This window comes from Stenella coeruleoalba, assembly GCF_951394435.1.
Source record: "Stenella coeruleoalba genome assembly, chromosome: 8".
NCBI lineage: Eukaryota > Metazoa > Chordata > Mammalia > Artiodactyla > Delphinidae > Stenella > Stenella coeruleoalba.
The window spans coordinates 55,462,914-55,490,773 of NC_137154.1; the positions used below are offsets into that span (position 1 = coordinate 55,462,914).

A 27,860-nucleotide genomic window follows, 5' to 3' on the forward strand; every position below is an offset into this window, starting at 1 on the left:
CCTGGGATAAATCCCACTTGATCATGCTGTGTGATCTTTTTAATGTATTGTTTGCTAGTATTTTGTTGAGGATTTTTGTGTCTATGTTTATCAGTGATATTGGCCTATAATTTTCTTTTTTTCTGTGGTTCTTTGTCTGGTTTTGGTATCAGGGTGATGGTGGCCTCATAGAATCAGTTTGGAAGTGTTCCTTCCTCTGCAATTTTTTGGAAGATTTTCAGAAAGATAGGTGTTAACTCTTCTGTAAATGATTGATAGAATTCGCCTTGGGAGCCACCTGGTCCTGGACTTTTGTTTGTTGGGAATTTTTAAATCACAGTTTCGATTTCAGTACTTGTGATTGGTCTGTTCGTATTTTCTGTTTCTTCCTGGTACAGTCATGGGAGTTTGTACCTTTCTAATAATTTGTCCATTTCTTCTAGGTTGTCTATTTTGTTGGAATATAGTTGCTTGTAGTAATCTCTTTTGATCCTTTTTATTTCCGTGGTGTCTGTTGTAACTTATTCTTTTTCATTCCTGATTTTATTGATTTGAGCCCTCTCCCTTTTTTTTCTTGATGAGTCTGGCTACACATTTATCAACTTTGTTTATCTTTTTAAAGAACCAGCTTTTAGTTTCATTGATCTTTTCTATTTTTTCTTCATGTTTATTTCATTTATTTCTGCTCTGATCTTTATGATTCCTTTCCTTCTACTAAGTTGGGTGTTTTTTTGTTCTTCTTTCTCTAATTGCTTTAGGTGTAAGTTTAGGTTATTTGAGATTTTTCTTGTTTCCTGAGGTGAGATTGTATTGCTATAAACCTCCCTCTTAGAACTGCTTTTGCTGCATCCCATAGATTTTGGATCATTGTGTTTTCACTGTTATTTGTCTACAGATATTTTTTGATTTCCTCTTTGATTTCTTCAGTGATCCATTGGTTGTTTCGTAGCATGTTGTTTAGCCTGCACATGTTGTGTTTCTTACAGTATTTTTCTTGTGATTCATTTCCTTTTTTAAAATGGAAGTATAATTGCTTTACAGTGTTTTGTTAATGACTGCTGTACAGCAGAGTGACTCAGGTAGACATATATACATTCTCTTTCATATTCTTTTCCATATGGTTTATCACAGGATATTGAATATAGTTCCTGGTGCTATACAGTAGGACCTTGTTGTTTATCCATTCCAAATATACCAGTTTGCATCTACTAATCCCAAACTCTCAATCCATCCCTCTCTCACCACCCTCCTTCTTGGTAACCACCAGTCTATTCTCTATGTCTGTGATTCTGTTTCTGTTTCATACATAGGTTAATTTGTGTCATATTTTACATTCCACATATGAGTAATATCATATGGTATTTTTCTTTCTCTTTCTGACTTACTTCACTTAGTATGATAATCTCTAGTTACATCCATGTTACTGGAAATGGCATTATTTTGTTCTTTTTTATGTCTGAGTGGTATTCCATTGTATGTATGTACCACATCTTCTTATTCCATTCATCTATCGATAGACATTTAGGTTTTTTCCCTAAAAACCTAAAACATAGGTTTTGGCTATTGTGAATAGTGCTGCTGTGAACATAGGGGGTGCATTTATCTTTTTGAATTATAGTTTTGTCTGTATATATGCCCAGGAGTGGGATTGCTGGATTATATAATTGTAACTCTATTTTTAGTTTTCTGAGGAACTTCCATACTGTTCTCCACAGTGGCTGTATCAATTTACATTCCAACAGTGCAAGAGGGTTCTCTTTTTTCCACAGACTCTCCCGCATTTATTGTTTGTAGACTATTTGATGGCTATTCTGACTGGCATGAGGTGGTACCTCATTGTAGTTTTGATTTGCGTTTCTCTAATAATTAGCAATGTTTAGTATCTTTTGATGTGCCTATTGGCCATATGTTTGTTTTATTTGGAGAAATGTCTCTTTTTGTCTTCTGCCCACTTTTCAATTGAGTTGTTTTTTGTTGTTGAGTTTTATGAGCTATTTGTATATTTTGGAAATTAAGCCCTTGTCAGTTGCATCATTTGCAAATATTTTCTCCCATTCTGCAGGTTGTATTTTCATTTTGTTTATCGTTTCCTTTGCTGTGCAAAAGCTTGCAAGTTTGATTAGGTCTCATTTGTTTATTTTTGTTTTTATTTCTATTGCCTTGGGAGACTGATGTAAGAAATCATAACATACGATTTGTTAGACATTGTTTTGCCTGTGTTCTATTCTAGGAGTTTTATGGTGTCATGTCTTATACTTAAGTCTTTTAAGCCATTTTGAGTTTATTTTTGTATATGGTGAGAGGGTGTCTTCTAACTTCATCGATTTACATGTGGCTGTCCAATTTTCACAACACCACTTGCTGAGGAGACGTTTTCCCATTGTGTATTCTTGCCTCCTTTTTCGAAGGTTAATTGACCGTAGGTGTGTGGGTTTACTTCTGGGCTGTCCGTTGTGTTCCATCAATCCATATGTCTATTTTTTCTTCTCGTACCATGCCATTTTGATTACTGTAGCTTTGTAGTATTTTCTGAAGTCTGGGATGGTTATTCCTCCTGCTTTGTTCTTTTTCTTCAGGATTGCTTAGGCAATTCTGGGTCTTTTATGGTTCCACATGAATTTTAGGATTATTTTTTCTAGTCTTGTAAATACATCATGGGTAATTTAATAGGGATCACATTAAATCTGTAGATTGCTTTGGGTAGTATGGCTATTTTAACAATATTAATTCTTCCAATCCAAGAGCATGGGATATCTTTCCATTTCATTGAATCATCTTCAGTTTCCTCTATTAATGTTTTATAGTTCTCAGCATATAAGTCTTTAACCTCCTTGGTGAGGTTTATTCCTAAGCATTTCATTTTGGGGGTTGCTATTTTAAAAGTTACTGTCTTTTTACATTCCCTGTCTGATAGTTCATTTTTGGTGTAAAGAAATGCAACTGATTTCTGTATATTCATCTTGTATCCTGCTGCCTTGCTGAATTCAGTCATTTATCAGTTCCAGTAGTTTTTGTGTGGACTCTTTAGGGTTTTCTACATATAGTATCATATCATTTGAAATAATGACAATTTTATCCCTTTCCTTCCAATTTGGATACCTTTTATTTGTTTTTCTTGTCTGAGTGCTGTGACTAGAACTTCTAATACTATGTTGAATAGAAGATGTGAGAGTGGACATTTTTGTCTTGTTACAGATTTTAGGGGGAAGGCTTTCAACTTTTCACCATTGAGTATTATATTGGCTGTGGGTTTGTCATAAACAGCTTTTACTATTTTGTGATATGTTCTGTCTATACCCACTTTGGTAAGAGTTTTTATTATGAATGGATGTTGAATTTTGTCAAGTGCTTTTTCTGCATCTATTGAGATGATTACATGGTTTTTGTCTTTTGTTTATGTGGTTTATCACATTGATTTGCATACGTAGAACCATTCTTATGAACTTGGGATGACTCCCACTTTGTCATGGTGTATGATGTTTTTTATGTGTTGTTGGATTTGGTTTGCTAATATTTTGTTGAGAATTTTTTCCATCTATATGCATCAGAGATATTGGCTTGTAATTTTTTTTTTTTTTTGGTGGTGTCTTTATCTGGATCTGGTATCAGGGTGATGGTAACTTCATAGACTGTCCTTGGGAGTGTTCCCTCTTCTTCAGTTCTTTGGAAGAGTTTGAGAAGGATTGGTATAAATTATATTTTGTATGTTTGGTAGAATTTGCCTGTGAAGCCATTTGGTCCTGGACTTTTGTTTGTAGGGAGTTTTAAAATTACATATTCTATTTCACTTTTAGTGATTGGTCTGTTCCAATTATCTATTTCTTCTTGATTCAGTTTCGGTGGGCTGTATGTTTCTAGAAATTTGTCCATTTCTTCTAGGTTGTTGAATTAGTTGGCATATAATTGTTCAAAGTATTTCCTTATTATTATTATTTTGTATTTCTGCAGTATCAGTTGTTGTGTCTCCTTTCTTGTTTCTTATTTTATTTGGGTTCTGTCTCTTTTCTTCTTGTTGAGCCTGGCCAGAGTTTTGTCAATCTTGTTTATCCTTTCAAAGAAACAGCTCTTGTTTGTATTGATTTTTTTTAAAAAATATTTATTTATTTATTTGGCTGTGCCATGTCTTAGTTGTGGCACGCAGGATCTTTGTTGCCTCATGTGGGATCTTTAGTTGCAGCATGTGAGATCTTTAGTTGTGGCATGTGGGATCTTTTAGTTGTGGTATACGGGATCTTTTAGTTGCGACATGTGGGATCTTTAGTTGCAGCATGCAGGATCCTTTTTAGTTGTGGCATGCGAACTCTTAGTTGCGGCATGTGGGATCTAGTTCCCTGACCAGAGATCGAACCCAGGCCCCCTGCATTGGGAGTGCAGAGTCTTAGCCACTGGATCACCAGGGAAGTCCCTTTCTATTGTTTTTTTAATCTTTATCTTATTTATTTCCTCTGATCTTCATTATTTCCTTCCTTCTGCTGAATTAAGGTTTTGTTTGTTCTTCTTTTTCTAGTTCTTTTAATTGGTAGGTTAGGTTGTTTGAGATTTTTCTTGGTTTTTGAGGAAGGCCTGTATTGCTATGAACTTCCCTCTAGGAACTGCTTTTGCTGCATCCCATAGATTTTGTATGGTTGTGTTTTCATTGTCATTTGTCTGAAAGTATTTTTGAATTTCTTCTTCGATTTCATCATTGACTCATTGGTTGTTTAGTCACCATGTAATTTTTCTTTTTTTTTTCATTTCTTTTTCTGTGGTTAATTTCTAGTTTCATGCCACTGTGGTCAGAAACGATGCTTGAGATAATTTCTATATTCTTAAATTTGTTGAGGGTTGTTTTGTGCCCTAGTATGTGGTCAATCCTAGAGAATGTTCCACGTGCACTGGAAAAGAATGTGTATTCTGGTTTTTTTAGATGCAGTGTCCTGAAAATATCAATTAAGTTTAACTGTCCTATTGTATCATTTAGTATCTCTGTTGCCTTATTGATTCTCTGTGTAGAAGATCTGTCCGTTGATGTGAGTGGGGTGTTAAAGTCTCCTAGTATTATTGTATTTCTGTCAATTTCTCCCTTTACATCTGTTAGTATTTGTTTTATGTATTTGGGTGCTCCTATATTAGGAGCATATATGTTGACGAGTGTAAAATCCTCTTCTTGTATTGATCCTTTTATCATCATATGATGTTCTTCTTTATCTTTCTTTATGGACTTTAAGTCTGTTTTGTCTGATATGAGTATTGCCAGCTCCCCCCTTTCTTGTCACTTCTGTTTGCATGAAATATTTTTTTCCATCCTCTCTCTTTCAATATATGTGTGTCCTTTGTCCTAAAGTAGGTCTCTTATAGGCAGCATATTGTAGTCTCTTGCTTTTTTATCCAGCCTTCCACTCTGTGTCTTTTGATTGGAGCATTCAGTCCATTGATATTTAAGGTAATTATTTATAGATATGTATTTGTTGTCATTTTAAACCGTGTTTTACCATTGATTTTATATTTCCTCTCTGTCCCTTTTTCTTTTTGTTTTTCCTTTTCTGGTTTGATGATTTTCTTTTGTATTATACTTTTCTTCTCTTCTTTTTGTTTTTTTGTGAATCTATTGTATGTTTTTGATTCATGGTTACCCTGCTTTTCAAGTATGTTAACCCCTTCCTGTATCTACTTGCCTTAGACTGGTAGTCATATAGGTTCAAATATATTCCAGGAAAAAAATTCTACATTTTCTTACTCTCCTCCCCTACATTTTATGATTTTGATATTCTCTTTTACATCTTCATGTATATCTTTTTGCTGTTCATTGTTGTTATCATCACTTTCACAGAATTTTTTTTTTGTGTGTGTGTGTTACGCAGGCCTCTCACTGTTGTGGCCTCTCCCACTGCAGAGCACAGGCTCCAGACACGCAGGCTCAGTGGCCATGGCTCACGGGCCCAGCCGCTCTGCGGCATGTGGGATCTTCCTGGACCGGGGCACGAACCCATGTCCCCTGCATCAGCAGGTGGACTCTCAACCACTGTGCCACCAGGGAAGCCCTCACAGAAGTTTTTTGTTTTTTGTTTTTTAATCTGTGTACTGTCTGCTGTCCTGATTGGGTGATTTCCATTTTTCTATCTTCCAGGTCACTTATTCATTCTTTTGAATTATTCATTCTGCTGTTCATTGCCTTTAGCTCAGCTTTCATATCTGCAAATATGTTTTCTAATTTTTCTTGGTTTCTCTCTATAGTTTCTAGTCCCTTTTTACAGTACTCTGCATTTCTGTCAATAGCCTTTCTTAATTCCTTCAGTATTTTTATTATCTCCTTTTTGAAATCAGTGTCTGTTAGACTGAAGAGGTCTGCTTCATTCTTCATTCAGGGGAATGCACTGGGTCATTTAACTGGGAGTGGTTCCTTTGCTTCTTCATGTTACTTATATTTCTCTTACTCTGTAAGTTAAGGAGAAACAATTATCTACTGTGGGCTAGGAGAACTATGCATATGTGGTTTCATCCCTGTGTAGCTTGTGTGGGTTTAATAAATCTGGTGTGAGGCTGTTTTTAGTATGGATCCCCGTAGCCTCTTTTCTCAGCTTGTGCCGGTTGTTATCCCCTTGATAGGGTGTGTGCAGATGTGGTGGCTGGTGCCCGGTCCTGGGGTTCTCAGAGGTGGTAGTGGCTCAGACTCACCCTCAGGGCATGCGATGGGAGTGGATGCGACTTGCAACCACTCCTGGAGTCTGGGAGGGTGGTGGCGGGAGCCCATGACCACTCCTGGGATGTGGGAGAGAAGCAGTGGGGGCTTGTGACTGCTCCTGGCGTTTAGGTGGGCGGCAGTGGAGGCTTGCGACTGCCCCTGGAGCCCGTGCAGGCAGTGTCTTGCCCTCTGCATGCGTGCCCACAGGGAAAAAGGCTGCAATCTGGGTCCCAGCCCTCCCCTTGTGCATCCCCCAAACAGTGGTGACTGACCTCTATGATGTCCCAGGCTTCCTCGACATACACCCCCAGCCGTGGTTGTACTGGATTCCAGCACCACTCCCACCCCTGTCTGTCTCCACACAGCCATCCCCAGTCCTCTTCCCAGTTCTGATCTCCAAAGCCCGAGTTCCAGCACCCAGCCCTTGTCAGTTCTGGCAGACATGTGTGTCAGGCTAGGGAGCACAGGGTGGTGGCACTGACCATCTGTGCAGTTCTCCCTCTGCTCTGGCTGCCTCAAACAGGTTGCTGCGCTCTCCTCAAAGGCTCTGAAGCTCCCCTTCTATCTTGGCTGACCTCCCTGCCGGTGAGGGGGCTTCCCAGGTTGCAGGAACCTTTCCTCTTTCATAGCTCCCTCCCAATGTTGCAGGTCCCATCCCGATTCCTTTCTTGCTTTCTTTTCTTCTTTTTTTTCTTTTTGCCCACCCAGTTACGTGGAGATTTTCTTGCCCTTTCAGCAGTCTGAGGTCTTCTGCCAGCGTTCAGTAGATATTCTGTGAGAATTGTTTCACGTGTAGATGTATTTTTGATGTATTTGTGGGAGAGGGTGAACTTCACATCCTGCTACTCCGATATCTTGATCTCTCCCTGTGATCGATTTCTAATCTCATAGAATTGTGGTCGGAAAAGCTGCTTGATATGATTTCAATTTTCTTAAATTTACCAAGGTTTGCTTTGTGGCCCAGCATGTGGTCAATCCTGGAGAATGTTCTGTGTGCACTTGAGAAGAACGTATATTCTGCTGCTTTTGGATGGAATCCTCTATAAATATCAGTTGAGTTCATCTGGTCTTATGTGTCATTCAAGGCCTGTGTTTCCTTATTGATTTTCTGTCTGGATGATCTGTCCATTGATGAAAGTGGGAGGTTAAGGGCTCCCACTGTTACTGTGTTAGTGTTGATTTCTCCTTTTATGGCTGTTAGTATTTGCTTTATATATGAGGTGCTCCTATGTTGGGTGCACATATAATTGTTATATCTTCTTGGACTGATCCCTTCATCATTATGTAGTGTCCTTCTTTGTCTCTTGTAATAGTCTTTCTTTCAAAGTCTATTTTGTCTGATATGAGTATTGCTACTCCAGCTTTCTTCTGATTTCCATTTGCATGGAGTACCTTTTTCTATCCCCTCGTTTTCAGTCTGTATGTGTCCCTAGATCTGAAGTGTGAGTCTCTTGTAGACAGCATATATATGGGACTTGTTTTTGTATCCATTTGGCCAGTCTATGTCTTTTGGTTGAAGCATTTAATCCATTTACATTTAAGGTAATTATCAATATGTATGTTCTTATTGCCATTTTGTTAATTTTTAAAAATAAATTTATTTTTATTTATTTTGGGCTGTGTTGGGTCTTTGCTGCGCGCGGGCTTTCTCTAGTTGCAGCGAGTGGGGGCTACTCTTCATTGCAGTGCACGGGCTTCTCATTGCGGTGGCTTCTCTTGTTGCAGAGCACAGGCTCTAGAGAACAGGCTCAGTAGTTGTGGTGCGTGGGCTTAGTTCCTCTGCGGCATGTGGGATTTTCCTGGACCAGGGCTCAAACCCGTGTCCCCTGCACTGGTAGGCGGATTCTTAACCACTGCACCACCAGGGAAGCCCTTGTTAATTGTTTTGAATTTGTTTTTTGTTTTTTATTTTTATGTTACGCGGGCCTCTCCCATTGCGTAGCACAGGCTCCAGACGCGCAGGCTCAGCGGCCATGGCTCACGGGCCCAGCCACTCCGCGGCATGTGGGATCCTCCCAGACTGGGGCACGAACCTGTGTCCCCTGCATCGGCAGGCGGACTCTCAACCACTGTGCCACTAGGGAAGCCCTTGAATTTGTTTTTGTAGGTCTTTTTCCTTCGCTTCCTCTTTGTTCTCTTTTCCTGTGATTTGATGACTATCTTCAGTGTTGAGTTTGAATTCCTTTTTCTTTTTTGTGTATGTGTCTAGTGTAGAGTAGATTTTTGGTTTTCAGTTACCATGGGGTTCTGATATAGTAGTCTGTATATATATGCAAGCTTGCTTTTTAAGTTTCTGGTTTCTTAATTTCCAGTGCATTTCCAATATCCTGCATTTGTACTCTCCTCTCTTCATAATTGCTAATTTTGATATTATATTTGTGTGTGGATGATTTCCTACCTTTATTGTATGTTTGCCTTTACCAGTGAGCTTTCCCATTCATCATTTTCTTATTTCTAGTTGTGGCCTTTTCTTTTCTGCCTAGAGAAGTTCCTTTAGCATTGGTTGTAAAGCTGGTTTGGTGGTGCTGAATTGTCTTAGCTTTTGCTTGCTGTAAAGCTTTTCATTTCTCTGTCAAATCTGAATGAGAGCCCTGCTGGGTAGAGTATTCTTGGTTGTAGGTTTTTCCCTTTTATTGCTTTAAAAATATCATACCACTTCCTTTCTGGCCTGCAGAGTTTCTGCTGAAAAATCAGCTGATAACCTTATGGGGATTCCCTTGTATATTACTTGTTGGTTTCCCCTTGTTGCTTTTAGTATTTTCTCTTTGTCTTTAATTTTTGTCAATTTGATTAATATGTGTCGACGTATTCCTCCTTTCCCATGTTAGGGAAGTTTTCAGCTATTAACTCTTCAAATATTTTCTCATGCCCTTTCTCTCTCTTCTCCTTCTGGGACCCCTATAATGCAAATGGTGCATTTAATGTTGTTCCAGAGGTTCATCTAGTGTATTTTCACTGCCCTAAAAATCCTCTGCTCTATCTGTTCATCCCCCTCTAACTCCTGGCAACCTTTTTACTGTTTCCATAGTTTTGCCTTTTCCAGAATCATACATTTGGAATCATATAGTATGTAGCCTTTTCAGATTGGCTTCCTTCAGTTAGTAATATGCATTTAAGGTTGCTCCATTTCTTTTTGTGGCTTGATAGCTCATTTCTTTTTGGCACTGAATGATATTCCACTGCCAGGATGTACCACAGTGCCATTTATCCATTAACGTACCGAGGGGACATGTTAGTTGCTTCCAAGTTTTGGCAATTCTAAATAAAGCTTGCATCAACATCCCTGTGCAGGTTTTTGTGTGGATATAAGGTTTCAGCTCCTTTGGGTAAATACCAAAGAGTGTGATTGCTGCAGAGGATGGGAAGAGTATGTTTAGTTGTGTAAGAAACTGCAAAACTGTCTTCCAAAGTAGCTGTGCCATTTCACATTCCCACCAGCAATGAATGAGAGTCCCTGTTGCTCCACATCCTTGCTAGCATTTGGTGTTGTCAGTGTTCTGGATTTTGGCCTTTCTAATAGGTGTGCAGTGGTATCTCATTGTTGTTTTAATTTGTATTTCCCTGATTGACATGATGTTGAGCATCTTTTCATGTGCTTATTTACCATCTGTGTGTGTGTGTGTGTATGTATGTATATGTATGTATATGTATATATATATATATATATATAATTTTTTTGTGAGATATTTGTTAAAATGTTTGGCTCACTTTTTAATCAGGTTGTTTGTTTTCTTATTGTTTAGTTTTAAGAGGTTTTTTTTTTTTTTAACAGTCCTTTATCAGATGTGTGTTTTACAAATATTTTCTCCCAGTCTCTGGTTTGTCTTCTAATTCTCTTGATACTGTACTTCACAGAACAGAATTTTTTAATTTCAGTGAAATCCAGCTTATCAATTATTTCTCTCTTGGATTGTGTCTTTGGTGATGTGTCTAAAAAGGCATCCCCACACTCAAGGTCACTAGGTTTCTCCTGTTATCTTCTAAGAGTTTTATAGTCTTGGATTTTACATTTAGGTCTGTGATCCATTTGGAGTTAATTTTTGTGACAGGTGTAGGGTCTGTGTTCAGATTCATTTGTTTTTGGTTTTGGATGTGTACTTGTTCCAGTACCATTTGTGGACAGATTTTCTCTGCTCCGTTATAGTGCCTTTGCTCCTTTGTCAACGATCAGCTGACTATATTTATGGGGGTCTGTTTCTGGGCTCTTTATTCTGTTCTATTGATCTATTCAACTGTGTGTGTTTCACCAGTACCACGCTTAGACATCTTTTTTAAAAGTCACAGTGGAAGTAAGCCTTGGTTTTGGCTGTGGTAGGACGTCCAGGCAGTTTTTTCTCTCTGAGCTTCAGCTCCAGGAGGAGGTTGGAGCTGAACTCTAGGAACTCCTAACATGCTGCTGTCGTGCTTCTCAAACTGCCTGGGGAAGGACTAGTTTTGTTTCATCTTTTGAACTTCCAGTCTGCTGCAGACTTTTCCCTTTGTAGAATACAATAAAATGACTTACTAGGAAATGCAAATGCTCGTGTGCTTGTACGGTCATGGTACTGTCAAATCACTATACAAGGTTCTAAAGTCTCAGTTTCTGAACTTGCTTTGGCACAGGCTGCTACGTGGACCGCACTTTGGTTATACTGTCCTGCACAGTGGGTGCAGGTTGGAGAGATGCCTACCTGTCTAGCCAGAGCTTCTTGGGAGAACAGGAGCTCAGCTGGGGTTTGGGAATTGGCTTGTTCCAGGGAATGTGGTTGTCAGGAGGGGCTCTTTCTTATCTCCCATGGGATCAGACCCCTTCATGAGCCCCAGTCTACCCCCGTCCTCTTTTTTCAGCATATTCCTCACAGTGACCCCCTCCCATGTGAAGGCAGAGGGACAACTTGGGGTGGCAGGGGCCCTGAGAAGGGGCCGTAATAGTTGGCCTGGAGGGCCAAGGTTGGAGCAGGGCGCGCTGCTCTGGACGGGTCTGAACGCCATTTCTCAGGGCAGTAGGGAGAAGGGTGTGAGTGGCTGGTGGTGATATTGGCATGGACTCTGGAGCGTGTCTGAGAGTTCCAACTTTAAAACCCTGAGACCATAAGACCTTAGGACACTGGAATCTTCAAATTGTGGAGTCATGGGCTGTTAGAACTGGAAGGGACTGCAGGGGTCACGTTGTCGTCCGAGCTGAGCCGTTCACCTGCTCCTCTTCCCTGGCGCCTGGCTCAGATTGGAGCTACAGATGTCTGTCCTGCCTTTAGCTTGGAGTCCTTGGGTTGCCACAATATGGGTGAGTAGAGGTTCTTTGGGTGCCCTTGGCTTACTCCAGGTGCCCCGCTCTGTTTGGAAGTTTCAGACACTGTGTGCTCCGTTTGACTGAGAACAACTCCCAGCCCTTGATGACCAAGCTGCAGTGGCTCTTCGCCTTCCTGGAGCACAGCCAGGTGAGCGCAGGGGGAGTCGGGGATGCTGCAGAGGAGGCCCGGTCCGACCCCTCCCCTTCCCCACGACCTGCCTGCATCTGGCTGTGGGCCCCCACTTTCTGGCGTGAGTTTTTGGGCCCCAGTCCAGGCTGGCATGGGTTCACGGCTAAAGCCCAAGGGGCCGATTCAGCGCCCTTACCGGGCAGGCGAGGGAATACCTCCTGAGCCCCTCTGTGCTGCGCTGCCCACATCTCTCCCAGCAGTGGTTCAGTCCATTCTATTAGGTGTTGCTTTGTTGGTCTGCTGGCATTTTTGAGCCCTCATATTGCCTGCCGGGCACCCTGAGGGCTGTATTTGTTTTAATCCCTGTCTCTGCCCTCCTGGAACCTAAAGCCCTTGGCCAGGCAGGCATTATGCCAGGCCCTGTGCGGGGGCACAGAGATGAGTCAGCCACAGCCCTGCCTCCACGGAGCGCGTAGTCTGGTGGGGAAGAGGAACCTGCAGATAGCAGCGGTAGTGCTTGAGCAGAGGGAAACGTGAGTGTAGTGCGCGTATTAGGGAGGAAGAGTTGATCATGATGGGCATGGGGGCTCTTGGGAAGACACTGTGGGACAGGTGACACTAACTGCACCTGGGACTTGAACTCTACAGCTAAGCTCCTGACAGGGGAGAAGGGTGTTTCAGGCAGAGGGGATGGCAACGAACAAGGGCCTGGAGTGAAATGTGAGGTGTGTCCGGGAGGAGCAGACTCCCGGAGGATCGTTCACCTCCGTGACCCGACGTCCTGATCATAGGCTGCGTGGCCTTGGTGGGATGAGTCAGGGAAGGGGGAGGACTTCAGTGGGGAGGCTGGAAGTTTGGGGCAGAGAGTCCCCAGGGCCATCCTCAGGCCTAGCATACTGTGGCGCTGGTTGGTGAGTGGCCCTGGCTCCTGGCCCTGTCTTTCTCCCTCCTTGGTCCTAGCGGCCTGCCATTTCTCCAGAGAACTTTCTATCTGCATCCTGGACACCCTGGTTCAGCCCTGGCACCCAGCAGGACTGCTCGGAGTACCTGAAGTACCTGCTGGATCGGTAAGGGAGGCCAGGCCTGGCTCTGCACGGGGGCCTCCAGGTCTGGAGAGGGTGCTCGTGGGAAAGCCCCCTCCCCCTGGGCTGTGTTGTCTCTTCCTGGAAACGGGGGCACAGCCCTGCACTTGGGAAAGGCTTGGAGCAGATGTGTGTCGTGAGTGTGGGGACGGGGGCCGAGTGGGAGGGGAGTTTTGGAGATGCTGACGTGAGCCGTGACTGGGAGGGTAAGTGTGTGTATGTCCACCATGCTGTGCTTGCCTGAGCGTGCACGTGTGTGTTTTCTCATCAGCTCTCTGGGGGCACATGCACGTCTTTTTGTGGCAGGTTTGTGAGCCTCGTGCAGGTAAGTATGTAGCATGTGTGCCTGGCTTATGAGTGCATGTGCACGGATGCCGTTTCGTACACGCATATGTATGTTCCCCGTGCCTTCTCCTGCATGCATGTAAACACGTGGCCAGCTGAGTAAGGCAGATGCACAGGTCAGGCCAGTGCACTGGGGATGGGTCTGTGTATGGACGAAGGCCCTTTGCTCCCTGCACCAGGCTGCACGAAGAGGAGAAAACGGGGACGAGGATCTGCCAAAAGTTGAAGCAGTCCAGCTCGCCCTCCCCGCCCGAGGAGCCCCCCAGCCCGAGTCCAACCTCGGTGGAGAAGATGTTCGGGGGCAAGATTGTGACTCGGATATGCTGTCTCCGCTGCCTTAACATCTCCACCAGGGAGGAGGCCTTCACGGACCTGTCTCTTGCCTTTCCCCCGCCTGAGCGCTGCCGCCGCCGCCGCCTGGGCTCAGTGATGCTCCCTGCAGAGGACGTCGGCGCCCAGGACCTCCCTTCGCCATCGCGAGCCCAGGCGCCAAGCAGGGCGGCTCCTCGGAGGCAGAGGAAACACTGCATCACAGGGGACGTTCCCCCCACCGTCCTTAACATTGACGGCCCGGGCCCCCAGGGCCCCGAGGGGCAGAGCAGTCAGGAGGAGGTGGCAAAGGAGGAGGAAGAGGAGGAGGAGAAGGCGGAGAAGGTGGAAAAGGAGGAGAAAGTGGAGAAGGAGGCCGAGAAGGAGAAGGAGGCGGAGAAGGAGAAGGAGGCCGAGAAGGAGGAGGACGGCCTGGGCCCAGGGACCCTCAGAAATGCTTCTGCCCCATCTGGGGAGGGTTCCCGCTCGGTCCTGGACCTGGTCAACTACTTCCTGTCGCCCGAGAGGCTGACGGCAGAGAACCGCTACCGCTGCGAGTCGTGCGCCTCCCTGCAGGACGCCGAGAAGGTGGTGGAGCTGAGCCAGGGGCCGCGCTACCTCATCCTGACCCTGCTGCGCTTCTCCTTCGACCTGCGCACCATGCGGCGCCGCAAGATCCTGGACGACGTCTCCATCCCCCTGCTGCTGCGGCTGCCGCTGGCCGGGGGCCGGGGCCAGGCCTACGACCTCTGCAGCGTCGTGGTGCACTCCGGGGTGTCCTCGGAGAGCGGCCACTACTACTGCTACGCTCGCGAGGGTGCGGCCCGCCCAGCCCCGAACACGGGAGCGGCTGATGGGCCCGAGCCCAACAACCAGTGGTACTTGTTCAACGACACCCGGGTGTCCTTCTCCTCCTTTGAGTCTGTCAGCAACGTCACCTCCTTCTTCCCCAAGGACACCGCCTATGTGCTCTTTTATCGGCAGCGGCCCCGGGAGGGGCCTGAGGCGGAGCCCGGCTCTCCCCGAGCCCGGGCAGAGCCCACCCTCCACAAAGACTTGATGGAAGCCATTTCCAAAGACAACATCCTTTTCCTGCAGGTGAGCAGCCCCTGGGGGCGGAGGGGCTTCCCAGCACCCACCGGCTCAGACGGTGACGGCTCCTCTCTTGGAGTCTGTTCCTTTTTCCCTTGATCCACTCAGCTGTCACTCAGTGCTGGGGAAGATTGGTGGGCCAGACAGGCGTAGCCCCATACTTCAGAGGAACAGACATGAGGAATGATCAGTGTTTTATTAAGGTGTCATACGTGCTGGAGGAGGGGCTCTGTGAGTAGTGGATACGAGCGGATGGGGGGGCCGCCCGACTCACTGAGCCTCTCTGAGCCTTCGGCTCCACTCTGTAGAGTCAAGGCTGGTATCAAAATACTTTGCAGCTGAAACAGCCAGCGTGCGGACCAGCATGGGGGTGCTGCCGCAGGCCGCCGGTGTGGGCACGTCAGGACCCCTGGCCAGCAGCACCTGCGTGCCGTGGGGACCCTGGCTCTGCTTTTGCGTTTCTGCCGAGCTGTCCAGGTGGAGGCAGGGCTGGGCCCGTGGTAAGAAGGCGAATCCACGGCTGGCCTCAGTTCAGCAGGAGGAAGAGCTTCCTCGCTGGCAGAGGGTTCCTCGTGCCCTGAGAGGCAGAGGCTGGGCAGCCACTCCAGGAAGCCTGCAGAAGGGTCCCTGGGGGCTATGAGGTGACCTTTGACGTGCACCTCCTGCATTGTGGTGCCACGTCAGGCCCTTGTCAGCTGTTCACAGTCCAGTTAGTTAGTAGAAATGAGCTCCTTTCCTTCAGGGGGCTGGGAGGTTTTTTTTTTTTTCTTTTTTTTTTTTTTGCGGTACACGGGCCTCTCACTGCTGTGGCCTCTCCCGTTGCGGAGCACAGGCTCCGGACGCGCAGGCTCAGCGGCCATGGCTCATGGGCCCAGCCGTTCCGCAGCATGTGGGATCTTCCCGGACCGGGGCACGAACCCATGTCCCCTGCCTCGGCAGGTGGACTCTCAACCACTGCGCCACCAGGGAAGCCCCACTGGGAGTTTCTATTCGGGGGAGGAGGAAGAATGCTTTGGAAGCCTAGATACAGGATGGCTCTGGGTCCGTCCCACCTGTCCTCCCACTAAGCTGGAATGCCTCTAGGGCAGGAGCTGTGGCTCCTCTGCGCCGGGCCCTGGGGACTGGGGTGATGCGCGGAAGGGCTGGGTGGCATTGGGGGCGTGCAGGGAGAACTGAGGCTGCAGAGCCTGACTGACTGACCGTTAAGCTTCCGGCCCCATCCCCATCTGTATTTCCAGGAGCAGGAGAAGGAGGCGCGGAGCAGGGCGGCCTACATCTCTGCACTCCCCACATCTCCACACTGGGGGAGGGGCTTTGACGAAGACAAAGATGAGGATGAAGGCCCTCCGGGGGGCTGCAGCCCTGCAGGTGGCAGCGGTGGTGACTTCCACAGACTGGTCTTCTAATGGGAACCCTCATCCCCTGGCCTGCTAAGCACTTGTGAGGGTGCCACAGGCAACCTCAGTGGGGGGGACCCAGGTCCCGGGCAGAGGTGCTCGGCCAGGTGGGGTCTGAGGGAGGCTGCGCAGGTCCAGTCCTGAAGGCAGGCCCTTCCGAGGGCCAGAGAGATGGAGCAGGGGGGGCTCCTGGGCCCCTGCCCTCAGCCCAAAGGGCACACGGAGATTCACTCAGATACGGAGGTGAGACCCAAGCCCCTTAAACCGGGCCTCAGGCCCCGACACTGGGATCAGCCCCGTTAAGACTTACTGACACCCAAGTGTCCTGGTCAGCTTGAAGCAGCTGAGATGGACACTCTCTGGGCCTTGTCCCCTACCCGCTGCAGGCTATCCCACAGGGCTGAACGTCACAGCGCTGGTGTTTTGCCATCAAGTAGCAGTTCCTTCCCAGCTCCTTTCAGACAATCTTGTTTCTCTGTGGTCTACAAAGCAGAGGCAGAGCCAAGCCCTCGCACAAAGAAGGCGGCTGTGTGTCACCCCTCTGGCCGCCTTCTGGTTTCTCTGAGGGGCCTGAGGCAACATCTGTGGGTGCCTACACTGTTTGTTTGTACTTTTTCTGAGAGGAGTGTAGGTGGGAAGCAGCCTGGCACAGGACCAGAGACTGTCCTCCCAACATCAAGCAACAACGCACAGAGGGGAGGACAGCCTCTTGAGCCTCTCTCCTGCCTCAGTGCCTGAGATGCCACCATTTGCATCCCCCTTCTGGTTAAGAGAGAGCGCGTCCTGAGGTTCCTGCAAGTACGTTTGTGTTTCTCACGACATCTGTCCTGAGGGAAGCTGGCTGGCTCAGCGCCTCAGCAGTTGGCCGTCATCATGGGGCCGGTCTGGTGAGGAGCAGATATTGACCTCATTGTGCCCTGACCCTGCTGTACCCCTTCTAAATGGAGAGAAGAGAACCAGGGTCTCAAACAGGAATAAAAACAGGTTCTCTGAAGCCTTTAAAGCCGTCGTTCTTCCCGCCTCAGTCACTGGCTGTGAGGTAGGCTCTAACCCTTGGTTTCTTGCTGTGTCTGGACAGGAAGGAGGGGACACCACCCCCTGCCCTGCTGACTTGTGTGCTGCCCCAGGGGAGGCAAGCATGCCCGACACTGAAGTGCTGTGTCACTCAATCAACAGTGAGGACGGGTGGTGGGGATGTGCCCAGATAGATAGGGGTGGGGGGGTGGGTGCACAGGCTGGGGGCCACCCTAACAGGATACTGTTAAGGGACTCTGTCAGGTGGGGCTGGAGCTCCTCCAGACCCCAGGAACTCTGGGCTGCTCAGAGACTGCTGCTGCTACCACATTCCTCCCTTCTTACCTCTGAGAATCTGGGGTGGGCTGGGCTCAGGCCGGGAGGAAAGTAGGCGGCAGCCCTCAGGTTCCAGCCATCTTGGAGCTTGGGACTGCAGTGGCCTGGCCGGGGACTTCAGGGGCTGCAGGTGGAGGAGTTTTGGCCCAAAAGCCATAGACCCTTGAGACCTCAGGGACCAGCGAAAGTGGGCCGACAGTCGTCTGTCAGAGACAGAGTCATGCTCAGAATTCATCTCTTTGGTCCATTGAGCCTCCTAAGAAAGATGAATTGGCAGATGTTACTACACTTTCCATTTCACGCACCAGGAGTACAGTTTCCGAGGTAAGGAAGATTCACCAAGAAGGGTACCCAGTTATTTCCTGTTCAAATGCAAGTGGAGCAGACTGGCACGGCGAGCCAGGATCCCAGTGTGCGTGCATTCCGTCCCCAGCCCCTCCGGACGAGACACACTCAGCAGCCCTCCTGGTTGCGTCTAATGGACTTTATTGTTGTCCAGACCCAACACCATAGTAAAAAGGGACCTGCAAGCTCCAGGCCTGTACCATGTGTCACCACAGCGAAAACAGGACCCATGTGAACACGTTCCCACCCCTCCCCAGACCTACTCACAGGATAAATACGTGTTACAAATTTTTTTTAAAAAAGAAAACAGAATAAATTAATAACTTAAGTGATTAGGCACCAACAGTGATTTGAAAAATTAAATGTCAATTTTAAATGGTAAGAGGGCCAGAAACCTAAGACTGGGCTTCTTCCAGCCCATTTTCTCTTCCCGACAAAGCAACGATTCTGTGGGAAATGATTCTAAATTTCAAGACACATGTAACCAACAAACACATAAGAACACACACCACCAAATATCACGTGACAGCCTGAATCTCCAGGGGGACCCCTCATCAGGCGGCCCACCTGGCCCCAAAGAGCTGGGTGCGTTCCGGAAGGAGGGGGCTTTACAGCTCCTGCGCTCAGCCTCCTTCCCCCACGTTTTGCCGAAGGGCCAGAGGGGAAGTTCGTGCCAGTTTCCCTCCTGCCCGGCACTCTGTTTCCAGAGCCCTGTCACAGGGGTGTGGGTCAGCTGCAGCTTGCGGCTGAGGCCTTAGCCCTGTGGCAGGCAAATCCCTTGAGAACAGCTGTGCTTCTGTCCTAGGAATGGGACCTATTTGAACGGTTTCGAATGTAGAAGTTACTGAAATCAGTCTAGGGAGGGAACTGGGTTAACTGGCCAGTGCTCTGGGTGCCGCCTATCCCTGGTGATCCAGACCCTCGAGAGAGAAGTTACAGAGCAGGGAGTAGCCACAGAAGAGGCCTCAGGGCCCTTCTTCACCAAGGTGGGAAGGAGACGCAAGCTCCATGCCACTCCTTGCAGAGGTGGAGCTGGAAGGGGGCAAGAACAGCTGCTTCTGAGGAGCACCAAGCAGGACGAGGCCTGTGTGAGCTGTGCTGGCTGACAAGGCATCCTGGGATCGCAGTCCTTGCCAGGCCACCAGGAGAGGTGGATTCTGACCCACTGAAGGCCGAAGGACCAGTTTTTTACACTGACCAGACGGGAATATTAGACACCTTGGTACTTGGGGCTTTTGAGCCAGTCTCTGCTCTCAACAGGCCAATTTTCTCTCCTCTTGTACTTCCCCCCGTCTCTACTCTCGCCTCCACCCGAAGGGTTTGGGGGTTATAGGAACCAAGAACTGGAGGGAGGCCTCCTTGGTGGTTAGATTTGAACACCTCAGTCTCTCAAGACTCCACCCAGTTTCAGTCACAACATGGCACATTCAGAAAATGCTGACATTATTAGGGTACCTTGCGATCAATAGGGGAGGACGCTGGGAACTGAGGGTACCAGTACCTGGGCCCACCTGTAGCCAATGGGGGCACAAGGGTGGCACCATTCAAAGCTCTGCCACGTGAGACCCTTTGCAGAGAGCCTTAAAGGGACACAGGGCTGGGCAGAGTGAGCCACCAAACCCTGCCCAGGGTAGGCCACTGCCACCACCATTACCATTTCACCTGTGGGGACACCAAGGCATGGCCTCACTGCTTCTGAGAGGCTGGGCCCATACTCCCAAAGGTCTGTTCCCAAAGCACAAGGTTCTCTAAGTCTCTCTGTCCATCTTCCTCCACCGGATCCCAGCCTTGCCCTCCTTCCCTCTCAAAATCTAACCCTTCTTCCTCTAAGGCCCCTGTCAGGCACCCCCTTTTCCTAGAAACCACCTTCCCTGATCTCCACCCCCTCCCCACTCCTGCCCCCAACACCAACCTCCTAGAGAACAAGCCTCGATTTCTCTGCACATCATCAGCATTTTAAGTGTCTCTCATGGCCATTACCAATGTGTCCTTGTCTTCTTTCTCATCGACTCTGACCTTCTCAAATACAAAGTCTGATTTAATTCCTGTGTTCTCAGTGCCTAGCCCAGGCGTGGCCATAGCAGCCATTAATGAATGCTTATTGAATTGATACGACTAATACTAGGAGGAAAGGGGCTACTATTGAGAAAATTTCTCCCGGGATGGAGTAAGGTCAGGCCGCAGGCCTGGGGTGTGCGTGTTTACACAGGCTCACAGGAGCAGAAAGGTGAGCGGTAGCCACCTCCCTTAAATAGGGTGGGAAGTCATTTTTTTTCTTTTTTTGGAGGGAGGAAGGTCTGTTCACCCCAGGGTAGGACGAAACATTTGGTCTACCAACGTTGCCTCTGAAACTCTTAAAAATTTGGCCAAGAACTTTAACATAAAAGAGCCCCCCTCCCCAGACTTAGGAGAAAAGAGCCTGGCGTGATGCCCTTCCTCCTGTCCCTGGCAAAGGTGGGCAGAGGGTGATGCTGATCTGGTGGCCTTTTAAGCCATGGGAGGAGAGGCCTGCCCTCTCCTGTCCCTGTAGCTAGGCACCTGGGATTCGACAGGGCAACAGAGGGTGACGTGAGCTGAGAACACACTCTGGCCTGTCACCAGGCCACACTTGTACTTCCTTGGGACCTGACACAAAACTCAACCAAACGGCACAAGCTGCCAGCCACTCTCCCGCATCATCCACTAGGCTCTGTTCCGCTCTGCTTGCTCCTTTGCCCTGCTGTGCCCGCCACCCATCAGTCCTGGGAGCTGCCCTCGCCTGCGGCCATGCACATCGCTCCCCTGACCACCACACCAGTCCTCACGTTCTGCTCCACCCTGCATCTCCACGGCAGTGCCCGGGCTCGCCACCAGGCCCTCCGGATGTACTCAACCACTAGCTGCGCCTCCCCCACCCCCAGCCTTCGCCCCGCCTCTCAGCCCATCGGTTACCAGCGCCTCCCCTGCCGCACTGCCCATCTTGCAGAAGCTCACTTGCTGCAGCGCCTCCACTCCAGGCCTGGGCGCCGCCCTGTGTCTCTGCCCAGGCCGTCCCAGGGTGGCCCCTCAGTCGTCCCCCCCCCACGCACCTCCACCCCGCACACTGCGTCGCCTTCCCACAGCTCCGCCGGCCCCCCACCACATCGGCGCTCCCACCCCACGCGCTGCACCGCCCAGCACAGTCCGAGCCTCGTGGGTGCGGCGCTCTTGGCTGGGTGGGGTCTCGGGGAAGAAGACTATGCTCTGTCCCAGAGTGACAGAGCCGGGCCTGTGGCCCCACAGTCCCGGGGGCCCGGCCCCGCAGTGTCTTTGTCACCCCATCTCCTGCTCCTTGTTCTGGGTTGCCCATCATCCAGTCTTCCCCTCCTGCTGTCCTTATCCTTCTGCCTCTCCCACCCGGCAACTGCCACTTGGCCTGAAAATGGGGGACCACAGCAGGTACCCACTGCCCTTCTGCATCTGGGGCTCTAACTCCTTTGTCCCTCAAGACCACCTCTGACCTTCCTCCTCAACTCCTTCATCTTTTGGTGGCCTTGCCTCTCCCCTGCCAAGAAAGACAGGGCTGAAGAAGTCTGTATCCACCTTGGTCCGCTGGTCCTTGGCTCCCTGGGTCAGCGAGACGACTTGGCTTCTTCCGGGACTGGGGGAGAGGTAGGCCAGTAGCGGGAGGGACAGGGGCTGAGAACTGTGCCCAAAGGGGAGGTGTGGAATCTGGCTCAGAGCCCCAGCCCCTCCCTCCACACGTCTGGTAGGTATTCGGGTCTAAAGGGCAGGAAGAGGCTGAAGGATGCTTTTTGGCAATAGCTCTAACTAAGGTGGGTAGAGGCACGGCCACTGCTGATAAAAATCAAAGGTGGGCCCCGAGGGAGCCGAGGAAGCGCCTCGATCTGGCCCTCACCTCCCAGGGGAAGGGGTCAGGGTTCCTGATGACAAGTGCTTTGAAGGCCAGAGTGGCAGAGTAGAGAGGGGGTGGGCAGGAGGGTGCGCTGGAGAGGAGAAGGGGGAGACAGACAGGGAGGCGTCAGCTCTGGAGACGCCGCCTCTGGCCCCTCCCTGGGGCGGCGGCCCGCGCGTCACAGCTTGGGCCCCTTGGAGGGCTCCGAGGACTGCCGCACGTCTGTCCACTCCTGCATGGTGCTCTGCAGGGCCTGGGTCTTCTCCTTGTCCACTTGGACGTAGTCCACCTTCTCATCGGAAGTGACTGATGACGTGGATGGCTGGGGGACAGAGCGGGGAGTGAAGTGGCTGTGAGTTACCAGTAACGCAGGGGGCGGGCGCGCGGGGAGAGGAGGTGGGGCTCTACACAGCTGCCTCTCTGGCCTGCCTTTTCCTTCTGAAAGTGGCCTGTAAGGCCTGGACTCCAAACCGCACCGTCCCTCCTGGTTGATGCGGCAGCCCCTGCCTGCCGTCCCGATGTCCCAGCTCCTGGGGGGACCCAGGCCCCTCCTTGGCCTGATGGATGGCTCCGGGCTTTCACCTGCACCTCCACCCACCTCCCTGTGGCCGCTTGTCCAGGGGAAGGGCTGTGCCGGGTGCCAAGAAGCACCGGCCACAGGGCTCTGTGCGTGGCTCGCTGTGAGCGCGCAGAGCCATCCTGTGCGGGACGCTGCGCCAGGGCTGCTGTCTGGACTGGGCAGCTAAGTGTGCTTCCTGAGGGGGGCCTTTCCCGGGCCCGGAAGCCCTTCTGCAGGCTGCACCTGGACAGCGAGTTCTCAAAGAAGAACTCAGGACCAGGACACAGGATCCCCGAGTCTCGGCTCTGTCGTGGGTTCACACGTGACCTCGAGCCGCTCGTGTCTCCGTGTGCATTCGTTCGCCCATCCGCACGACGGGGGGGTGGGCTGACGGATGCGGTCCTACGGGCTCAGGGTACCTGTGTGCTGAGAGTGAGGGCGCGTGAGCCCCCGGAGACCCAGGCTACAGCACGGCCCAGTCACAGAAGCAGAGTGCCGCCGGCCTGCGCTGAAGGCAGCTGGCCTCCGGGACTCCTCCCCCAGGGCCGCCAAAGCCCGGACTGACACCCACCCGCCTGCCCGCCCCAGGCACCTTGCGGTGGGGGCTTGGGGAGCTCGGCTGGAAGTCCAGGGCCAGATAATCCACGCTGCCAGTGCTCTTCTTAGGGGCCGGACTGTTGGTGCCACTGGGAATGGGAGATGCAGACACTGGGTTTTGCTATCACAAAGGAGGGAAAGACCATTAGTTAGTTTAGGAAACAGATTAACCCACCACCGGGCAAAAAACACCTCTGGGAGTAAGAGCAACTAACTAGCTCGATGAGTGCCGACTCTGTGCCCTGCACTGTGCCGGGGACTTCTCACGTTCTTGTCTAAACCCTCGCAACAGTCCTGTGACGTAGGTATTATTACTGTTCTTATTTTTTAAAACGAAGATAAAACTCTGGTTCGGAGAAGTAAAGCAACTTGCCCACGGCTGCACAGCTGGTGAGCAGGGAGGACTACCCCGCTGTGCCACGCTGCCTCCCTTCCAGGGCATCAGGCCGCGTCTCACCTGTGATCTCCCGGACAGACCAGCCCCCGCTTGCTGGCCCCAAGAAGGGAGCACATGTCCTTTACGCACTGGACCCTGGAAAGGTTTCTGTTGCACCAGATCTGCTTCTCTTGGGCTCCCACCCAGGGCCCGGAGCGGGGCTGTCACACCGCAGCGGCCTGTCCCTCCAGCCCCAGCTCCTCAGGGGTCTCAGCAGAGGGGCCTCATCCCCAGGCGGCACAAAGCCCCAGTCCCTCAGCGGACACGCTCCATGGTCCCGTCTCATCCAGGCATCAAGACCAACTTGTCTGGCACTTTCCTGAAGACACCTTCTAATGAGAAATGCAATAAACAGTCCTAAGCTTTGTTTTGTTTTCGGCTGCTTTACTGGTTGGTAGATTTGTTCTATTTATGCAGCAACTGCCAGGTGCTGGGCAGCCACTCCCTTTGCACTGGGAATCTCAGGGGGCAGAACCCTGTGTTTATTCCCTCTGTGAGGGCCTTCACCACACCGAGTCATGCACACGTGTGCCTCCCCACCGCTGAGTGGGGTAACACACACTCAACAGACATACTCCCATACCTCCTCATGGTCATGGGAACAACGGGATAAGGAAATGAAGAGATCGTTTAGTTTTGAAAGATTTTAACAGGATAGAACAAGGAAGTTAATTCTGAAGGCTGCTCTAGTTCTTCTCTACAGGCCCCTGATGACTATTCTGAAACAGCAGCTAACCACTTGGCCTGCTAACTCTTCTGGGGCTCCCTCCTGCCCCAGCACAAGTGCAGACTTCCCAAGACAGCATTCGGGGTCCTTCATGATCTGACTCCAGTCCAACCTCCCCGCCTGCCCACTCCACCTTCGCCCAGAGTTAATGACCATCATTCTCCGTGTTCCTGTCTGCACGGCCACTCCACCTCAGCGCCTCCCCTTTCCCTAGTCCGGTGTGATCGCCCATCCTGCGGGTGCGTCCCTGCAGCACCGCCTCTCCAGGGACACCGACCATGCCACCTGAGTTCCAGTCGTGAGAGAGGCAGGCCTTCTCTGCCCCTTAAGAGAGCAGCCTCCTTGAGGGCAGGGACTGCGCCTTCCTTGCCTCTGACGATGACCCCACAGTGCTCGACACGTATGTGCTCAAGACGGATTTGCAGCAGCAAACTAAATCACAAATAATGTGGGTGGCCTGAGGCCGGGGTGAATTAGTGAGCTGGGAAGTGGAGGAGTGAGAGGTGGGTTCCAGGGGACCCCAGAGGACTCACCATAGGGACGTAGTTCTCTTCGCTGTCTCCCGAGTCCGTGCTGGTGATGCTCTGTGTGGAGATGGGGCGGCAGTACTGGGTGGATCCCGGGTTGAAGGAGTGGCTGTGGGGAGAAGACAGGGAGTAAACCCTGGGGCACATCCAGCCTCCCGCCGGGCCCTGGCCCTCACACCCCCAGACAGACCTCTGCCCTCCATTATCAGACTAAGATCGGATACAGAGCGGGGACAACTTTTCTCCCTTCACAGAAGAAGAAAACCAAGCCCTGAGCTACCAACAGCCATCAGCAGCAGGACGGAGCCTTCCTGGCACACGGCCTAGTGACCCATTCCATTCACCAACCTGATGGCCCTGTTCCAAGTTCCCGTGTCCACAAATAGACACTTACATGGCCCTGGACCAAGACTTGGTGATGGGTGACTTGAAGGGGAGCTCATCGATGACAGTATTGTTTCTCAGGTCAAGTGGTGTTGGCTTTGCTGCAGCAGGAACAGAAAGTCGAGTCATCAGCCAATGATGATAATGCCACACATACAGACACTTACACGTGACACACAAGTGCATTTATGAGTCATTCCTATTCATCCCAGTTGTTCAGGGGGAGACTGAAGCTCTCAGCAAGGTTACACAATCTCTGCCCATGCTGACAGGCCCTGAAGCCATGTCTTCAGATGCCAAATTTTATATTCTTCGCACCGTACCTATGATAATCATACTTTCGGAACCTAAAGTGGGGACACAGGGTGTGACAACAGACTGTTTGCCGTGGATTTGTGACTGCATATGAAGACAAGAGATGATATTTGAAACATCATAGAGAAGGCCACCATGACTGCCCCCTGCCCACCAGGACTGTGGAGCCTTCAGTGGAGGAAGGTGAACGTCACCAAGTCCTGAAGGCTTCAATCCAAATGCTGGGATCTGCATTCTCTGTTGGCCAGCCCGAAGCGGGCTTAGGTCTGTCCAGTGACTCTACTTCTCCCTCTGAATCCCTGCCACTGATCCAGGCCTGCAGAATGAGGTCGAGGCAGACCTGACACTTGAACTGCAGCACTTCTTCCTGGTCTAAATGCAGAGGGCACAGAGCTAACTTTACTGAACACCTGCCATGCACTAGAGTCAATGTCCTAGATGCTTTCCTCCTCACCAAACCCGGAAGGCAGGCATGACTATCCCCACTTCACAGATAAGAAAACGGAGGCTCAGAGAATTTACAGGATCTACTCAAAGTCACACACCTAGGAAGTGCTGGCTAAGGATTCCAACCCACATCTACCTGGTTCGAAAGCTCAGTCCTTTCAATGATAGCATAGTGTATCTTTTCATGGACTGCTCTGTCAGTTCTACCTTTCCCAGCCCCAGAGCTAATACAAATACCTCATCCTTGAATTACATCTCATACATGATGAAGCACTTTTAGATGTATTATCTATGTCCTTCAATGTCTCTGGGAGGTACGTTTTACACTTCCCATTTCACAGATGAGAAATAAGGCACAGAGACACAGGATGATTTGTTTATAATCACATGTTAGCAGGTGGCAGGGCTGGCACCTGAATCCATCCTGTCCTTCTGATTCCTGCACTCTTTCTGCTCATCAAGGGTCCTCAAGAGCCAGTCCCTAGGGTGCCAGACCACTGGGATGAATTTGGGGTGTGTGTGTGTGTGTGTGTGTGTGAGAGAGAGAGAGAGAGAGAGAGAGAGAGAGTGTGTGTGAGAGAGTGTGTGTGTGAGAGTGTGTGTGTGAGAGAGTGTGTGTGAGAGAGTGTGTGTGTGTGTGTGTGTGTGTGTGTGTGTGTGTGTGTGTGTGTGTGTTTGGGTTGGTTTAGGCCCCAGAGGCTGCCACTTCCTTGCAAGAAAATTTAGGATCCACCTGATCCCTAAATGAATGCGAACAGTCCCTGAACATTGTCCAGAGATGGAACGAGGAAACAGTGGACTTACCTTTCCGGTCAGGTTTGAGGTTGCGGTTGACAGGGGGTGGCTGGATCTCACTCGCTCGGCTGGAGCCTCGGTGCATAGGAAGGGCTGAGGTGGGGTAGCCAAGCGGGTCAAAGTGATGGGGCCCCGGGCTCATGGGGATGTAGACACTCTGGGAATTGTCACCTGCTCGCTCCAAAGCCAGCAGGGTGGAGGAGCCTGGATTCATAGGCACGTAGTTGTCTTCGGAATTGGTGCTATCCGATCGGCCTACAACTGTTTTCCCTGGCTAGGAGCGAAAAGAAATACTGCTGTTACTAGTGACAAGAAACAAGAAGGGGTGAGAATTTGTACACAAGGCAAGGAAAGCCTGAGTTGGGTGTACTGTGCAGCTATAAGGCGGACCCTGGGAAAAACAACTAAGAAAGCAGAGGAGGAGACAGGAAGAAACGAGGTCTGTGGGTCTCCTCCAGCTTCCATGATCCCTTGGAGCTTACTTATAACTTGTGATACATCTTTAGTATAAAGTATCCACGAGGCGTTCTGAATGCCTGACCAAGCAGAGCTTTGGTTCAGGACCCTCCCTCTTCCTCAGGTCCGGACTCGTCACTGGCAGGTCAGCACCTGCCACTGGCAGGGCAAGGAGCGTAAGAGAAGCCTTGGCCCTGGCAGGTGAGGTCTGGGGCAGGTGTGCTTCCCCAACCCAGCTTTCAGTGTGACTGCCGGGCTGCAGTCAGAGCTGCCACGGGGCTGTACAATGCAGCTACCCTGGCCACAGCCTTCCTTTAACTCCTGCCTTGTCTTTCCAGACACACAACTAAGCCGCTTTTGCTTCAGTTACCTGATCTCACAGTCTTTCCAGTGGGCCTGAAGCCAGGCCCTAGTCAGCTTAGCTGGGCCCGACACCTCGGAGAACTGTCCTCAGCCCCCTCCTCAGGGCAGCCTGGGGTCCTGCAGGCAAACCATAATTCTGCCACTGAGCCTGACTCTGAGCACCAGCCCTGCCTGGTGAGACCTCACGGCAAGGATGCTGCCTTAGAGCCGCCATCCCGGCGCCTGCGTCCTCTGCATCCTGGACGCTTCCTGCTTACCCACAGTGATGAGCCTTACAGGCTACTGCACCTAAGTACACACATTTCTTCCAGATCAGGATACCTGCCTCTTACTTTCCAAAAACTCAACCCAGGGTTCTGAACTGAGACAAGAAGCCAGGCAGGCTCCTAAGAGGGAGATGCCATCATGCTTCGGGGCTGTG

General features: G+C 50.0%; 2 protein-coding genes across 5 annotated transcripts in view; one reads left to right on the plus strand and one right to left on the minus strand.

Moving 5' to 3' along the window:
• Positions 1–17,244, plus strand: part of USP35 (ubiquitin specific peptidase 35) — a 78,504-nt gene extending 61,260 nt beyond the window's left edge. For 2 of the 3 annotated variants that reach the window (XM_079929760.1, XM_079929759.1), the window contains 4 exons: positions 11,964–12,057; positions 13,000–13,106; positions 13,646–14,873; positions 16,106–17,244. In XM_079929760.1, the coding sequence (XP_079785886.1) occupies positions 11,964–12,057; positions 13,000–13,106; positions 13,646–14,873; positions 16,106–16,273 (1,597 nt within the window). In that variant the 3' untranslated portion in view covers positions 16,274–17,244. Of the gene's footprint in view, positions 1–11,963; positions 12,058–12,999; positions 13,107–13,645; positions 14,874–16,074 lie in introns of all 3 variants that reach the window. The other variant, XM_079929761.1, reaches the window with a different exon arrangement.
• Positions 17,245–20,895: 3,651 nt separating this feature from the next.
• The window catches only part of GAB2 (GRB2 associated binding protein 2), a 172,293-nt gene continuing 165,328 nt past the window's right edge, over positions 20,896–27,860 (minus strand). For both annotated transcript variants that reach the window (XM_079928442.1, XM_079928443.1), the window contains 5 exons: positions 26,630–26,894; positions 25,074–25,164; positions 24,686–24,788; positions 22,985–23,110; positions 20,896–22,155 (listed from right to left, as the gene is read on the minus strand). In XM_079928442.1, coding sequence (XP_079784568.1) covers positions 22,012–22,155; positions 22,985–23,110; positions 24,686–24,788; positions 25,074–25,164; positions 26,630–26,894 — 729 coding nt within the window. In that variant the 3' untranslated portion in view covers positions 20,896–22,011. The remainder of the gene's footprint in view (positions 22,156–22,984; positions 23,111–24,685; positions 24,789–25,073; positions 25,165–26,629; positions 26,895–27,860) is intronic.